This window comes from Montipora capricornis, chromosome 8 (assembly GCF_036669925.1).
Source record: "Montipora capricornis isolate CH-2021 chromosome 8, ASM3666992v2, whole genome shotgun sequence".
Taxonomy (NCBI): Eukaryota; Metazoa; Cnidaria; class Anthozoa; order Scleractinia; family Acroporidae; genus Montipora; species Montipora capricornis.
In genome coordinates, this window is record NC_090890.1 from 10,972,605 (window position 1) to 10,990,104 (window position 17,500).

The 17,500-nt window shown below is 41.3% G+C and overlaps 3 protein-coding genes across 3 annotated transcripts in view; 1 reads left to right on the top strand and 2 right to left on the bottom strand.

The window, feature by feature from the left end:
- LOC138060028 (histone H1-delta-like) overlaps nt 1-614 on the bottom strand; it is a 1,297-nt gene extending 683 nt beyond the window's left edge. Inside the window, exon 1 of the mRNA XM_068905708.1 lies at nt 1-614. This exon is cut by the window's left edge and continues 683 nt beyond it. Coding sequence (XP_068761809.1) covers nt 7-546 — 540 coding nt within the window. The 5' untranslated portion in view covers nt 547-614 and the 3' untranslated portion in view covers nt 1-6.
- Nucleotides 1-17,500, top strand: part of LOC138013456 (hemagglutinin/amebocyte aggregation factor-like) — a 327,884-nt gene that overhangs the window by 173,287 nt on the left and 137,097 nt on the right. The window lies entirely within an intron of this gene.
- The window catches only part of LOC138013445 ((E3-independent) E2 ubiquitin-conjugating enzyme-like), a 30,513-nt gene continuing 20,519 nt past the window's right edge, over nt 7,507-17,500 (bottom strand). Inside the window, exons 10-14 of the mRNA XM_068860530.1 lie at nt 15,225-15,450; nt 13,815-13,978; nt 12,028-12,289; nt 9,995-10,196; nt 7,507-8,102 (exon numbers count right to left, since the gene is read on the bottom strand). Of these exons, the coding sequence (XP_068716631.1) occupies nt 7,646-8,102; nt 9,995-10,196; nt 12,028-12,289; nt 13,815-13,978; nt 15,225-15,450 (1,311 nt within the window). The 3' untranslated portion in view covers nt 7,507-7,645. The remainder of the gene's footprint in view (nt 8,103-9,994; nt 10,197-12,027; nt 12,290-13,814; nt 13,979-15,224; nt 15,451-17,500) is intronic.

Below are 17,500 nucleotides of genomic sequence, written 5' to 3' on the forward strand. Positions count from 1 at the left end.
AAACTCTCACTTCTTGTGAACAGGCTTCTTTGAGGATTTCTTGGGTTTTACCACCTTAGGTTTCTTTGGGGAAGCAGCCTTGGACGTTTTCGCGCTCCTTTCCTTAGCGACCTTTCCTTTAACAGGTTTTGCAGGTTTTTTCGGCGTAGGCACCGGGCCGGCAAGCGGCGTTTTCATTGACAGGACGACCGCATCAGGTTTCGCAGGCTTAGATGCTCCTTTCTTTGGTGTACGTTTTTTCATCGGAGCCTTCTTATTAACCGGTTTTACAGGTTTCGCTGGAGCAGGTTTAATCTTGAAGGAGCCCGCAGCACCTTTTCCTTTGTTGTGAACAAGTGGCCCGTTCGGTCCAGAACCTCTCTGGAGAGCTTGTTTTAGCATGGCACTATGGTGTTTATTGTCTGTAAGCTTGTACTCTTTTACTATGTGCTTATTGATGGCTTGTCGAGATGATCCGTTTTTTTCCGCGAGAGCTTTAACTGCGCTCACAACCATATCAATGTATTTGGGATGACTTGTAACGGGTTTAGCCTTCGCTACAGACATTATGATTGTTTTTTTCTACACAACTTCAGCGAAATCCACTCTTCAAATAAGCAATGCAGTTTGATGGACTCCGACTGCTGCAGAAATCTATTATGTTAGCAGTGCGGACCTCCGTGGAAACAACTACAAACGACGGCTTCTTGTCAACGAGTTATCTTTTCTGTGCTTGTTGGCAATTTCATTTTTCGCGAAAAAGCGGTTTTCTGTGAATAAAAAAACACATGTTCAAGCAAATTGAGAGGAAACTATTTTTCTTCAACAACGTCGAGGAAGAGAATTTGATTTCCTACTTCACGCGGAAAAATATTTACAGAAATTTTTTGTTAACCGTCGGATATTGAGATTTCGTTTGTCACAAGAAACGATTTTTTTATTTCCATACTTGTACACATTATTTATTTTTCGCTCCTTATGATACTTTATTATGTTGTGGATAAAGTGGCTTCAAATTGAGGACTTATTTTGACGAAAAAAAAGAAATATTTTAATTTTTTTACAGGGATAGAAACACAGTGGGTTGAGTTGTTTACATCGTAAAGTTACAATTTTAGCATATTCAAATTGCCGTTCTTTGGTCAATATGTCATTGGAGGACGCTACAAAATCATTTCTCGTGAAACTCTGTTTCCGGTATACGAAAAGTATGTAATATCTTTCACTATATAATATCTTTCGCTATGATACAAGAGATAATGGAAATAGATTTTAAAGCTGTCCCGGCAAATAATAATATCAACTACAACTTTTGGCTTGACTTTGCGCGCATTGCAGCGTCCTCATAGCGATATTCACTGTTTACAAACAGTTCTTTTGATATTTAAATTTTGCCAACCACAGAACAAAAGAACCTTTGCTTTGACAGCCAATAGATAGCCTGCAGCTGGTTGGCACATTGATGACAAAAGGTGACGTAACGTTGAGATGTTGAGTATCGCTATTTGTATACTTCACGTTTAAAGTAAAGTTCTTTCATTTTGATCCTGTATTTAGTATTACTCCTCGGCCTTTTACTCAATAATAAAAACCATTTGCTTCAGTCTAGGAGGCTTAAAGCCTATGGTACATGTTGAAACTTTTAGCTGAAACTTATGTGCAACCGTGTAACGCAAAAGTTGTTACCAGATTCCCGCAAAACAAGTCGATACTAGTACCATAGCTTTGACGCGTAAGTTGCAGTTTCTCATTGGCCTACGCAGCGTAACAAGATCGGGCGAGACCACTTTTACGAAGTGGTGTTACACTGTGAAAACGCTTGTTTTTATCACCACTGCGATCGTTGCGAGCGTTGCAGAAGTACAAAGCGGTTCTACTTTTCCTGAAACTTGTCTCGCATCGGAAGTTCAAGAAAGTTTCATGAAAACGACAATGTTACACGGTGCAACGCGTGCTAAAACTTGTTGCACACAAGTTTCTAAAACATTTCAGCGTGTAACAGCGACTTTATAACCCATTAATTTTCGATTTTATTGGCTATTTTACGTCAGGAAGTGGACAGTTATCATGCAATAACCCCCGCCTGTGTCTATACTTGTCCTACGTTCATTTCCGTCGAAAAGAAACAAAGGCAGCAGAAAAAAAGCAGCACGGGGGTTTTTCAACTAGTCGCAATACCTGTTGCGGAGAATACAAAATAGTCAGCAAGATGTATTGCCAACGTCTTTGAAGGTGAAGAAAGTCACGAGTAGACTTTCAGTCCTATGCAAACTGAATCATGTTATAAATAGACTAGGGGTAATCGAAGCTTAGGCGAGTGCGTTCGATGTTTGTAGGGCGGTACAGGTTTGTTACAGGTAGCAACTGAGGGGGAAGGGTGGATGATTCGTGCGATAGGGAAATGTTATTACAGTGGAACTCCCCCGGCCCGATACAACGATCCTCGATATAACGATATCCCCGGTATAAAGATAAACATGCGATGTCCCAGCAAAAGTTACAGTAAAATGTATGGGACAGAACCCCGATATAACGATCTTCAATATAACGATATTCCCGATATAACGCTGAGTTCTTAGCGTACCGAGCGTAAAATCTTCCCCGATATAACGATATTACAGCATCAGTACACAGATACAACTTCAAATGTTTAAGTTTTGTTTTATTTTGTTTCCCTTTTACGATTCATACCACAGATTTTGTTGTGTAACCTTGATAACGTCTAATGCTTTGCAAATTGTGAGTCATTTGATACTCATTACAAGTTTAATTAAACAATATGTACAGTAGTAAAAAAATACATGTTAATTTTACCCCGATGTAAAGATATTTTCGGTTATTTTAAGGCAATATCGTTATATCGGGAGTCTCGCTATAATGATACCTCGATATAACGATCTAATTCCACTGTACTGCATCTATGAACGTGACAACTTGTTAAACGTAATCATTAACTATTTATTTGGAATAGATTGTTTTCACTGGCACGCAATAAAAAAATAAATCGAAAACCATCAAGTGGAAAAAGTCAAGAATTCGTGATGTTGTAGAAGATAAATGAAGAAGACACTTCTCCAAGTTTTAGGCCTGTGCGTTTCCCCAAACTTCAGATATTCGTCGAAATGTTTCGCAGAAATTTACAGAGGCCAGTATGAAAACGCCATGTTGGTGTACATCTGTGGTGCACCAATATGGCGGCCGGAAAATAGTGTCAACATCTGTTACTTACTTTGGCTATCTAGGCGAGTGATCATCTGTACTGAACAAACAGCTATTTACCTAAGCACTTTTCCTAATGCTTTAAATTCTAAAAAGGCTCAAAACCATGAGATAAATATATATTTCTCAATAAACTCGATCGTCGCCTCGTGTCACGCACCGCTATAACTCAGAAATTCAAAATGCTCTGGTTTGCAAACGACGCACGCTATTGAGCTTTACTTTGTGGCACAACGGCCGCCAAGCTTAACAACTCGGTTGATTTACTTTGTGGCACAACGGCCACTGAGCAAAACAACCCGGTTTGATGCAAGCGCGAGGAGTCGCTCACATTTTCCAAGGACAGTGACGAACCATGCTTAATCCAAAGTAAAATTTTACCGACTTCAGTTAACAGACCTTCAGCAATCTTTCAGCTCTTTTCAACGATGAACGATTGAAGATTATCACACCTCACCAAACGCCAGAATAATGAACTCCGACGACGCACGAATCACCACGTGCGTTAGTTCGTCAAAGTGAGGCAAAACGTAACCAAGCGCCTCAAAGCGAGGGAAAAGTGTGTCGACGACGAAAATGCAATCCTTACAACACAAATTAGGGGTTGCGTTCTCGTACCTCGAACGCAATAATTAATACACTGTGTTTAATAACTGAAAAAAAAAAACAGTCTACCTTCAACGTACATCCTTCAAGTGCTCCAGACTTTGCACATTCTGGCGGAGTTTCACGGTTGTGGCAATTAAAATGATTTCATTTTTTTTTTCCTGAGACCGACACACTGCTTTTCTAATCAAGTTTTGAACAATGTGACGACAAAACTAAAAGCGCCCTGTTAACGACAGACACATTTAGCATCAAATTTACTTAAAACGGCAAACGTCGCCTTGCCGTGTCATTTTTCACATAAAATGGAGAGAAGCTTGTGACGATAGCTTCACGCAACCCAAGGCAACTCGGAATGGACTGTGTCGATCTCAGTATTTGGTTAACGAAAAACAAACAAAAACCTGGAATCTTTTCGTATAAAAACACAATTGTTTGTGGAAAAAGACGCTACATAAAATGAAAATCCTTACCTGTCAAATTTTGCTTAGCGCTAGAGATTAAGCATCACGTGATGCTTAATCTCTCTAATTTCAATGAAGCTGTTTTGTGAGTAAGCAGAGTCTCAACGTGAATTCATGAAGAAAATTGCAATAAGGAGTCAGTTATGAAATATCGATAATCATGAAAACTAATTTTTCCTTGTTAGACCTTCCGGATATGGTTTTGGGGTTCTTTTTTTTTCGCAAACAACTTGTTATGCAGAAGAAAAACGAGGTGGAAATTCCTTCGCGAAAATGCCTTCTTTCACGTAGAAACGGCAAGCGGCAACAGGCAAACGCGAAAAATGAAGGGAAAATCGTTGTCTCGTGGTCACTGCCATTCGCGTTTCACGTATCTCTATTATTACGTGGGATGCCATAGGCATACCACGTCTTAAAATTGGTCGAGTTCTTTCTTTTTTTCTTCTTTGTAGTCTGAAATTGCAATAAGCAACGCCCAGGAACCCATAACTAGTCATTAACTTGCTTTTCATTGAAGTTAAGACCTGTCGGGCGGGGTTAGTATCTGGATGGATGGGAGACCGAGATGTACAGTGTACACTGTATAATACCGGAGATTGCCTTTCGTAGACGCCATACACGCCGAGTTGGCTATAACCAGTCTCATATCCAACAAGCGCGGATGGAATAATTGTTTTATTAAATTCCTTGAACTCCCAAAAGTTTGGAAGTACGAAATACGAGCGAAAAAAGCGAGAAAATTCGAGCGAAATCGAAAAAAACTTGATGAAGATGCGATGTTGTGGAATACCTGGTGGTCAGACAGACGTAGGCTCATCACAAAAACATTTCTTTGCCTTTTCGCGTACTTCTAAACGTCATAAAAGCGTTTTTTGTTTGTGCTCCATTCAGAGAGAAATTTCGGAATCCGACGAAACTAATCTAGCTTAGCAACGATTAGCGCAATCATTTGCCATATCAGGTCAAAAATCTACATCTACATCTACATGTTCCAGCACTCAGCAAAGTCCCTTTTTGGCTTACGGCTGGTTCTGCTTAGGTGGCCTCATACATATACATCACAAGCCTTTTTAGAGACATCGCCGCCAAGCACGGCCACTTCTGCTGGAGAGAACAGGACAGCCACATCGCCGGGGACTTTATCCCCTACTCTTCTCGGATAGTGTGTGGGTTTTTTAACGTCCCACAGGGAACTTATGAACATAGAAGATATTTGTGAGACGGGGCCTATGGTTTAAAGTCCTTATCCGAAAAGACTTGAAAGTCTAACCATTTGCGGGTGTAATTACAAAGGCAGCACCTTCTCCTCAGTTATTTTAAGATCCCGAGTGTTGATCCGGCCTGGGTTCGAACCCGCAACCTTCCGGGTGACAGCCCGATGCTCAACCAGCTGAGCCACCGGTGCGCTATACTAAGGTACATGAGCTGATAACCGAGATTGAGTAAACCAATCAGAGCACGAGAAATGCATTAGCCGAGGTTGAGAATTTAATAATATATGTTAAACCGTCGAATAGGAAAGTGATTATTCCACTTCAAAAAAGGTGTTACTTTGCCTCCATTTTATTTGGTAAGAGTGTTAAAAAAACATGCACAATCTGTCCTTGATGAATACTTCCAGCGATAGACCTTTTCACGGTTTCTGACGCCATATTGGTTGGGGGCAAACGCGTAGAGTGAATGTATGGGATTTTGGCTGAATCACGGAAAACCTCTAACAAAGGGGTAGATTTCAAACATTTTAGAATATTTTTAGTCATTTTATTAATATCATTCACCCAACAGAAAATTAGATTATTGCCCAAAACGCAACGTCTTAAAATTGGATATTAGAAATCTCCCCGCGTCGCTTTAAATTTCGCGGGAATGTGCATAATTTTGATTGCAAGGGTTTATACGAAATTTACAAATTTTGTTTACGGTCGTTATACCTTGTTTCTAATCGAAACAAAACTCTCGATCTTGGTTATTGCAGTGCAAGAGTTGAAAAATTAGGAAATGACCATGCCAATATAACTTATTGCAAGACATTTCAGTATACTTTAATCAAAACCTCGTTACTTACAGCTGTAAATCCAGGAGAACTGTTAAACGAAGTCAGCATTCAAAGCTAACTGCAGAGGAAATACTGGAATTTTTAAATAAAACTTTAGATTAATTAAATTAAATAAATTCCTTTTGATAGAGAGAGTTTCAATCGAGTTTCGTAAAAACCAAAACCACAGTAATTACTTTGGCCAATCAAAAAGGACGGAGACAATCCAGTAAACCAATCAAAAACTCGAAGTAATTACACGTAGCCGACATAAAGCGTGGGAAAATGTGCACGCGCGAGCCACAATTGGTTTCACTTCTGATTGGTTGAAAAAGTGTCGCGGAAACTTTGAACCAACCACTGAGTGAAGTAATGCAAAACCAAAGCAATTTGCAAATTACTTTCGACACTTCATTGAAAACCGCTCTAACGAGTGGTGAGAACACTTGAAGTAGATAGAGAAAAGAGCTTTTTGGACATGAACTCCGAAAATATAAATCGAAACGCATGTACACTTAAAGGCAGGGGCCCAATCTTGATGCGCTCCTGTACAAGGTAAATTGATTCAACTAAATCCTGAAAATAACTCTTGTACACCATTTTCGTTAACATCAGCAGGTGATTTCTTGTTTCTTCGATGGGTTTTTGAAATGAATCTCGCAAAAACCAAAGCCATAAAAATTTCGAAAGCAGATTCTTGCAGCTCATTATCCATGACACAAGAAAAATATTTACTTGCTTCTAGCCTGATGCGCGCACGCCGTTTCTGAAAGTCCAAAATGGCTTATTACTCAGCGGGCCAATCATAAGTCGTGCAGACACACAAATCTAACAAATAAACCAATCAGAAACGAACACATTCAGCCGGAGACAAGCGCGGGAAAATACGCGCGGGAAATTTGATTTGCTTTTGATTGGATAAGAAAAGTGGCACGAGAATTTCGGGCCAATCAGCAAGCGCGACAATAACAACCAAAGCAGGCAGCAGACCAGGAAAGACGCCACTTGCAACTTCCACACCGGAAATAAGCTGTTTTCACAGGAAACTACGACGGTCATGTTGGTTTCCAAAAGTAATCCTGTGAGAATCGAAGTCTCCTTTTCATAGAAACGTTTGCTTTTGTTTCGGTTTAAAGACGAGGCCACGACGAGTCCCCAAACCACGTGATTAGAAGAAACGAGCATTAGAGAGTGTCGTTTGATCAAGTAATTCTCGCCAACCTTTAATCCACAAGTCAACAATAAATGTAACTCTTAAAAATATTTCTATAAGTTAATCTGCTTTCCATTATGTATAATATAATACAGTAAAAACTCTTGAAATGCTTGCCAGCACTGCTGGTTACTCGAGGCAATCTGGAAGATGCGCTCTTTCCAAAGCAGCGCGGAAACTGTCCAGCGCCCGCGTCAAGCTCAAACAAAACCCGCGGGACAACGGAAACAAAGGATAATCAGGGGAACTATTGCTTGCTGCAGCTTCTCCCTGACAAGCGCCTTGAGATTGTGCGGCAGAAGATGTACCGTTGGGTGATTTATCAAAATCTTTGCATGGCTGTTTGTCGTCGACTGCACGTCTTTCATTCCTTTCAGTGACTCCACTTTGGTCTTTTCTTTCTCCATGATTAGAAGCCTGCGTTACCTTCTCTCCACAGTAAACATTATCACTCCCATTGTCGTTTTCTGGCTTATTTTGTCCCGTAACACTATCCGCGGCAAGGCCGTCTTCAAACTGGCAGCTTGAAACAGCCGCTGTTTGCTCGCAGGGTAAATCGACCCAACGCTTCAGCTTCTGTATCAATCTGCAAAGGTAAAATTGTATTAGAAAACAAATTACTTGAGCGCAATTTCTAAAAACCTGAAATAACGAATAAATAGTTTAAGGTCATTCAAAAAATGCAAGTACGCGAATGGCTACGTAAAGAGCTAACATGGCCCTAATCCACAGCGGAAATTGGTTGAGAAAATTTCGCTACATCCTTATCACTAATTAGTCAATCCCTTATCGACGTCTTTCGTCTTTCATCTGAGAAGCCTCCCTTAAGATCTCGGGCATAACTTGGGAGTTAGAATAACCAACACCGAGGTACTGGAGCAAGCAAATCTTCAAAGCATGACAACAATCTTGTGCAAAAGGAGACTAAGATGGCTAGGATATGCGAGAAGAATGGATGATACACGCATTCCAAAACAGCTGCTCTATGAGGAATTGGCTCAGGGCAAGAGACAGAGGGGAAGGCCGAAACTGAGATATAAGGACACCTGCAAAGTCAGCTTGTCAAGATGCAACATAGATGTTAAGACCTGGGAAGAAAGAGCTTCGCCAGGACAAAACAGCGTGAAAAACAGCAGTGAAGGAAGGAACTGTCTTACTAGAGAACAGAATGATCAACAACCAGATTGAGAAACGCCAGCGCCGAAAGGACAACAACAGCAACTGAGAGCGCTGTGGCACCTCACTGATATGTACATACTGCGACAGAAGCTGTGCTTCCAACATTGGCAGAATCAGCCATGAAAGACGCTGCAAGAGAAGAATATCTCAACTGTGAACCAAAAAACGACAGACAGCTCTTATTTAGTCTACTAGCTGCTAAGACTGTCTGCATAGATGAAAAGAGTCAATTATCGACGGAAAGGCATTCGCATTCTTAGATAGGTACTATCGTAAAATGAAACCAAATCAAGGAAATGGAACTGTTGAGGCAGTCCTTGGACAGCTGAAGACCCTTCGCCGAGACATTTGGTTGAAGTCCGTCCTCAACTAACTGACGAAGGGTAGATACTTTAAAGGAGTTTTACCAGCGACAAGGGCTACGGCAAAGAGGAAAAATACTCCTGTTGCAAGCAGTTCAACGCATTTCTTCGCCGTACTCCACAAAAAAAAAAAGTGGAAAAAACAACAACAAACTTTAGGGTACGACTTCAACTTGGGCGAGGGCACACAACAATGATGGATAATCAACGAAATACTACAATGATAGCGCTAACTTGTATTTCCTTGACGTTGCCTTGTCCTTGCTCAAACTCTATAATACTTGCAAAAACGACAACTAACAACAATTTGCACCTTTATGCAGTGTAAGTTAAACGGAATGTTCAAAATATTTCCCATTGCAGGATACTAGAAGCAATTATAACAATTATAATATAAGAAAGTATTAAACCTACTGTAGCAAACCTTTCAATGAGTTATCATGAACATGAGCGATTTCTATGTTCTAAACAGGAATACAAAGAATCACAGAAAAAATGACTGCAAGACCTCCACTAGAATAGATGAGCTCTTCTCTGAATGCAGCAAATAAAACTCGGTTTTATTTTCACCGCGTAGAAAACGCCTGTCTGAAATGGATGGGTGGGGCACGTTGGCTCACGGTTAAGCGGCCACGCAATTAGGGAGTTAAAGAAACGACGACGACTACGACCACGACAACGCCACAAAACAATCGTATCATTGGTTAAAGAGCATAAATAATCGTGCTGCACGTGCAGCACGGATTTTAGCAAGTATGGTAGCGGTCCTCTGCATAACGACGACGTGAAATCACCAAATTTGAGGTTTTGACGACAAAGTTGTCACTTTCTTTTAGTATACACGGTGCCACAAGCTGCACGCTTTAAATATCACAGCAAATAAATCTTTACTCCACTACTTTTTATTCACTGATCTCTCCCTTTTAAAATTTCTCACCTTGCACCGTGATGTGCAAAATGTTGCAGTATTTCGTTCTGCAGACCTTCGGGCGGTTTGTTGAGAAGCTTTTCCACGGACTGTACAAGCTTCAACAGGACCATTTCATTGTACATACGACTGTTTTCCCGTCCCTCGGCAGTCCCTCTCTGTTTTTCATAGCCAGCTTCGTTGTAGTAAGGTTCGTTGCACAAGATTAAGCCTAATACAAGCAATATTTTTCAGGTAAACAACGTGAACAAGACAGTAATCTATTTAACATTTTTATATAGGCACCAACTGGCGACTAGATCAACATTTTCAGTCGCCAGATGGCAAATTGTGGTCGCCAAAAATTTTCGCCAGAAAATGCACGTTTTGAACTTTTTTTTTTATGGACACCAGAAAGCAACGACCGTGCGGTCTTGCGTATGTGTCAAGCATTATTTTTCTTTTTCGAAAGCGGACATTTTGGAGAGAGAATGTATCCGACCTCGAATGTAATTAAGAAATCCATCAGCCCCTTAGTTCGTTGAAAAATTTCAGCCACGGAGACACCAGTCACGTTCTGTCGCACACAAGCCGCCATGTTGTCACCGTGCTACATCCCTCGCACCAGTCCCTTGAATCTCTTAACTGAGTCGTTGTTTTATCGGACCGAAAAAAAAAACCTGGCGACTTGCGACGTTATGGAGGTAGTTAACGAGAAAACTTCTTTCATTTTCATTTCAAAAACATCAGCAGGATAAAAAGTAAGACAACTGTTGGCAAAAGGCTCTGAACTTAATAGTAGGTCGCCCACTGGCGACCAGTTGTTAAATTCTGGTCACCAGTACTCAATTTTTAGTCGCATTGGCGACCAGGAGGCCCTGGTTTCCTTATGAGCATGCTCAGTACGGAAAACGCGTGCTCGTAATCGTCCTCTTCCTCTGATCTAAGGGTCCCTATTGACATCTAAGTTGTACCGTTCGTGCATTTTATTGGCCTTAACAATTGAAGACCCACTATTATCTGAGGATAAATTGTGACTGAATAAACCGTGGAAATCATCATCATCATCATCACCATGATTAAATTTTGTCGAGGTTGCGTAAACAGATATTTGATTTGATTTCAGTTTACAGTGTCCCCAATAAGTGCTCCAGCGCTAGAAGACTAGACACTCAAATAAAGTTCCTTTCCTTTACAGCCATCATGTCTTAATTAACTAGCGCAGTTGTTCAAAAGATGGATAAAATCACTATCCATCGGATAGTGCAATTGGTTTCTGCTATGACTTATGCACTGGATAGTGATTTATCCGGCGGATAGCGCTATCCATGGTTTGAACAACTGGGGCCAGGCCTTTACGATTAGCTAGCATTAAGTAATTGGAAATGTTGCTAACCCCCGCCCCCCTCCCCCGGACAGACATTACAACAATCAAAACCCCCTCTTCTGGCACGATGTCGACAATACTTATTTAAAATGGATAAAGGGGTTTCACTGTGCATGGTACTGCGTCGATGAGGTAGTGAAACTGGGTTTATCTTCGCTCTGACGAAGGGCTAACGCTCGAAACGTCCCCTCAATTTAGAATTTCTTTACGGCGGTCAATTTACCATATCGACTCGGTTGATAAACCCATTTCTGTGTTCGAAGCATAGATCGCACTGACCAGAATAAAATTTATCCAGGGATAACATTATCTCCTGTTCTGATTGGAACAACTCGGTCTTGGTGCTAGGTACTTTCCTGAGGGAACAAGGTACGGCTGTAGCTAGGCAAAACCTCCTATTGAAATACCGACCTGCAGGAGGTCCAAATGTTGGGATAACAGCAAGACCACCGCACCTCTACAACGTTTTGGAGAGAGATCACAAATATTGGAGGTTGCTAGAGCTCTTAAGCTTCGGAAAGTTCTTTGATCAATTGACACTCTGTTATTGGCATGATACTCTCTAAAATACTTTGGCCTCAACAGGTAGGAAAAACAAGCGTGGCTGTGCAACCAGTAAGACGTATTTAACTGATAAAACATTACAAGTTGTTATTTTTTGAGGAGAAAAGATTACCTTGTATTGAAACCAGAACTTGAAGAACGTTCGATTTCGACGTCCACACTTCGCTTCCACGCCCGGCCCAGGTTCCCAAAAGGCTCACACAGACCTTGCCGTCCTCATAGAGGTTTGGATTCAAGCGACCCGAGCATTGTGACAAATAATGGAACAAGGGAGGGGAAGCTGGGTAGTCCGGTGGTAACCTGACATCAAATACAAAGAGGCCATGTTCGTAAGGTGTGTCCACAGGTCCCGTAATCATGACCCTCAGAATATCCTGGAATGACAACAAAAAGAGCCGTAATGATTGTTTTAAAAAGAATATATGAATAGAGGGACAATATACAATTACCTATCTATATCTAATTAGGTGCATGTCTGGACATAAGTGCAACTTACGCAGTTGCAAAGGAAATCCAGACTGGGTTTGGGTTGCGTGACTACCTGGGATGATCCTTGCAACTTTCATTTCAAAAGAGGCCGTGTGAAAAAGGTCATTAACGTTCCTCCAAAAACCCATATCATATCGAGTAAAAAACGATGGAAATGATTTACAAGGAAACTGCAAAGATTTAAATTTTCAATTTGGCGTGCTATACGCACGACATTCACTTTGTCACATTGTGTAAAAGGTAGGGAGGTTCCATGGGAGGTTTTCGTTTTAAACTCAACAATGAATCCTTAGTTGCACACCTTTACTTCAAAATTGCTCATATTAACCCAGCTATTGGATAATTCGACCATACTGTACAACGTGAAGGAGCTATATAGTGGAATAATGGGGAAAGATCAGCCTTGGGTAGCACAAAGTTGTAACTTGATCTAACGTTTTCGTTGACTTTATCGAACGAGCGCCGTGTAGTGGATATCATTCGCGGACTGCATTTAAGCGCTCCGAGTTCGAATCCCAGTTCGTGCGCTCCAAAGTTCACTCAGCCTTCCATCATTTTGTGGTGGGTAAAATGAGTACCAGCATCACTGGGGACAAGTTGTGCATGCGACGGGATTGGAGTAGCACCCACCCCTGGTGTAAATTACAGTAGAAGCTTAAGAAAGAAGGAGCCTTCGGGTTGCCTGCCATCTCGTTGACTTTGTCGTTGCTTATACTCCCACGTGACATTCCTCTCACGGCACAGGAACGTATACACCATGAAATAATCCATATTCCTTCAAATTTGTTCCGCTTATGTTCAGCCGGGATTGTAGTCAATGCGGTGCACACTCCGTTTTCATAAACGTCACAAAGTGTCCTCTTTAGTCTAAGTGTGAACTACGTATTCACTACAGTAGAGTTAACGTTGGCATTCGCATTCTTTTCTAAATTAAGATTTTCGCAACTATTAATGTTCCTCTGAGGATTATAGACGAGGGGACTCTTTTGTCACGTTTATCCACTGTATTTCTACGCACAAGTTATGTTAAAAACAGGGAGTAAGACACTTCGTGACGCTTAATTAGAGCACTTCATTACTTGCAGTAAACTTTTGTTTCATGTTTTCAACCTTTTTGATGAAAATTTCCTGTGCTTATTTTTGTTTTTCAAGATTGACTTCTTCTAATGTAACGTTTTACCGAATATCAGCCTTGAACAGCATTTGGGAGTAGAGAATAAAACTCCTTTGTTAATTTTTAACCTGAGATTAGCGTTAATCGGCTTTTGAACAACTGGCCCCAGGATATCTCTCATTTTGTCAAGCTTATCATCTCAGCGACTGCTAAAGTGTCCTTAACAAGTGCAAAAGGAACCACCAGTACAACAATGAGAACAACAGAAGATGCTTAATGAAGTGAAAAAAAATTACCACGCGATCTTCGTAGCCCCTGACAATTATCCCGGCAGGAAGTGAATACATAAGTAAAGCCATTTCTTTTCGCATACATGACAGGAAACGGCCTGGATTTTGTGCTTGAAACGTTGTATACTTGAAGGTGTGGCTATCGGGGACAGAGTCAACCGTCAAGAAAGCTATAGACAAAAACATCAAAAAAGGGTATCAGTTATTTTGCAGCAAAACTTTAACACTCCGCTGCACGTGAAAGAAGCCATACACTGGGCGCTTTCCTTTTAAATGGGAAACCCGATTGGTCCGGTTGTAAATCAAATGAAACACACCTTTCCAGTGGAAAATTTCCGGCAAAAAAGGGAACAACTTCAAAGCATTCCTCTTTTTGGCGACATGTTCGGGAAATCCTGTATCATTTGCTGCGTTCCACTTGTGCCATGTTCCCTGATAAATTCAGGTGGCATTTTTAGCAACGAACATGTTTGTTATTGTAAATTCCCCAGTCTCTTTAAGAAGAACGAAAAGGTGACTCCGTGCAAAAGGACCACACTCGTCCCGTTTCCCTTTTATTGAGGGATATTGTCCTGTTCCTTTCAACAGGAAATTCTTCCCTCACTTTCCATTCATATGGAAAGCACCCACTGTTCAGTTCGGGAAAGTTCACACTGGTGCGAGTTCGGTAGCGTGACCTGATACTAGAAAATTAAAGACAACCTCATTCCCAGGGTCTCTTAGTGACAAAGGAGACCCTGGGAACGAGGTTGAGTTAAAGAACATTGACGACTACAGCGACGAAAACGCATTTGAAGTAAAGATAAAGAATGAAAGGTTGAATATTGCATAAAGTCCGCTACGAGCCTAGAAGGCCCACCAGGCCGGCACTTATCTCCGGTTTCTGTAGCATGAAGCGACTAGGCGTATTTCTATTCCCCCCCCCCCCCCTCCGGGTTCGGACTACCCGGACCATGAGGCCACTGAATGTTGCATACTCACGGTTATTTCAAGTGTACGGCATAAAATGGTGAAAAAATGCGCGCAGAAAGAGCAGCACGACAATTTTTCTTTTTCAATCAAACCCATCATATCATTGCTTTCTCGCCCTGTCGTTGCCGTAGCAAGCGAAGTTTCTTAAACTCTATCGTTTTGGTAGAAGGTGACTACATGCGTGGTCACCGTCGTGGTTACAGAGGCGGAGAAGATGTTCGTGACGGTGAAGAGTCATCCTTGAGAAACCCTTTGAAATTATAAAATCCTTATTTCCCCTTCACCCACTGAATATTTCTCAGAGAAAAAATAAGGGGTTTCTGTTTTGAAGAAACAGTGGGAAAATAAATACTCTACAACGGAATCGAAGACACTACATGTAGGTCCTCGTGAAGTGATAGGGCTTTCACATCTGTTACAAAGACACGCTAGCTGCTGCCTTACCAGGCTTAGCAGTTGATATGGCTTCATTGACTCTATTCCTGGCCTCTTGTAGCGCCTCTCTGTCTACATTTTCGGTCGCGTCATCCGTTGAATGATCTCCATCGGCTGCTGCGAGGTCCATAATGTCAACTAAAGCCTCTTCATCTATGCTATCACCACTTTCGGTTTCCCATTCATCCTCTGATCCCACAGTGGAACCATCTGTCGATGACAGATGACCATCATCCTACAAAAAAAAAAAAAAAAAAAAAAAGTTTCCTGAGTGTTTTCACGAACGGGTAAAAAAGAAAAAACTGTCTGGGGAGAAGATGGTGAGGTCACTCGCCTCCCACCATGCATTGTGGCCCGGGTATCGAGTCCCAGCGTCGGCGTCACATGAGGTTGAGTTTGTTGATCCTTTACTCTGCTCCAGGAAGTTTTTCTCCGAGTAATCCGGTTTTGCCCTCCACTCAAAAACCAAAATCTGACTATAGTGTATAGTGTCACCAATTTGTTGCCCAGCGATATGCACTTGGATAAACTGAGGTCCAAGTCCTACGACCGCCTGTGATGTTGCGTAATGATACAAAAGAAATAGCAGTGCATTGTAATTATTAAATTGTCAACCTCGATTAATGCATTCCTCGTGCTCTGATTGGTTAACTCAATCTCGGTTATCGGCTAATATACCTTAGTTCGACCTCATTTGGCAAATAATTGCGCTAAGCGTCGCTAAGGTAAAAACTATTTTCGCCGGAAAGCGAGATTTCTCTCTGAATAAAGCAAAACAAAAAAAACGTTTTTATGGAAAGTTCGGATCAGTTCCGACATTTAGAAGTATGCGAAAGGGCAAGAAATGTTTTTGTGATGAGCCTGCATCTGTCTGACCACCAGGTATTACACAACATCGCATCTTCATCAAGTTTTTTTCCATTTCGCTCGGATTTTCTCGCTTTTTTCGCTCGTGTTTCGTACTTCCACACTTTTGGAGTTTAAGGAATTTAATAAAGCAATTATTCCATTCGCGCTTGTTGGATACGAGACTGGTTATAACCAACCCGGCGCTACGCGCTTCGTTGGCTATTTACCATCTCATATCCAACGCGCGCTCATGGAATAACTGTTAAATATAATAATAATGGTGACGACAACGATGATAAACTCACAACAAATGATTACGGAAATGATGATGAGGAAGATAGTAATGAACGGCTGACATACACGACATGATACTAACAATAAAGGTTTTGCACGGCGGCCATGTTGCATGGCAGGAACAATAGATTATTTTCCTATGAAAACAAATGTTCTTTCTAATGCAAAACATTTTCATTGTTCCTGCCACGCAACATGGCTGCCGTGCAAAACCTTTATAACTACATTCAGAAACATAACCAGTGAACTTAATTATTTTAAAGAAAGAAATGTTTATTTGAAGTGCGCGTTATACACGAAAGATCGATGCTCCGGCGCACTTATTTGGACAATTTAAGCAATCGTCTCATATAGACACATGAGAAATTCAGGCGGCTCCAACTGGAACAGAACCCGTGACCTCCGCGATGCCAGTACAATGCTCTACCAATTGAGTTAGGAAGCAGGAGCAGTTTGGGAGCAGGTCAATTTGTTGAGTTCATTTGTTCCTGGAAAGGACCAACGAAGGAAAGAAATGCAATTATCAGAGTGAGGTCATGGGTTCGAATCCCGCTGAAGCTGACTGAATTTCCCAGGTGCCTACATGAGACAATTGCTTAAATTGTCCAAATAAGTCACGGTGCGAACATCAATAATCTTAGTCAATACCGCACACTTCAAATAAACATTTCTTTCATTCATCGAGTCCTTTCATGGGAACAAATGAGCCTAACAAATAGACCTGCTCCCAACTGAGTGGCTTCATAGCTCAGTTAGTAGAGCATTGCACAAGCATTGCACCAGCAATGCACCAGCATCGCAGATGTCATGGGTTCGAATCCCGTTGAAGTCGCTTGAGTTTTCCAGGTGTCTATAAGAGAAAATTGCTTGGATTGTCGTAATACGTGCGAGCATCAATTTCAATCTCAGTTTCGAACTCATTTTAACTAGCATACAGCTGAAGAAACTATAGAGATTAAACCAAAGATAAGATACCCTCTTATGCATGTATGAAACTTCAGTTGAATTTGGACTTAGAACATCATATCTTATTGAGAGTTAAAACGAAATTCTAAATATAATGGGAGCAAGCTGTCTACTTGCCGAAATGACACCGACATCGACATCTGACATCTGTCAGACACACCGACATCTGTCAGATT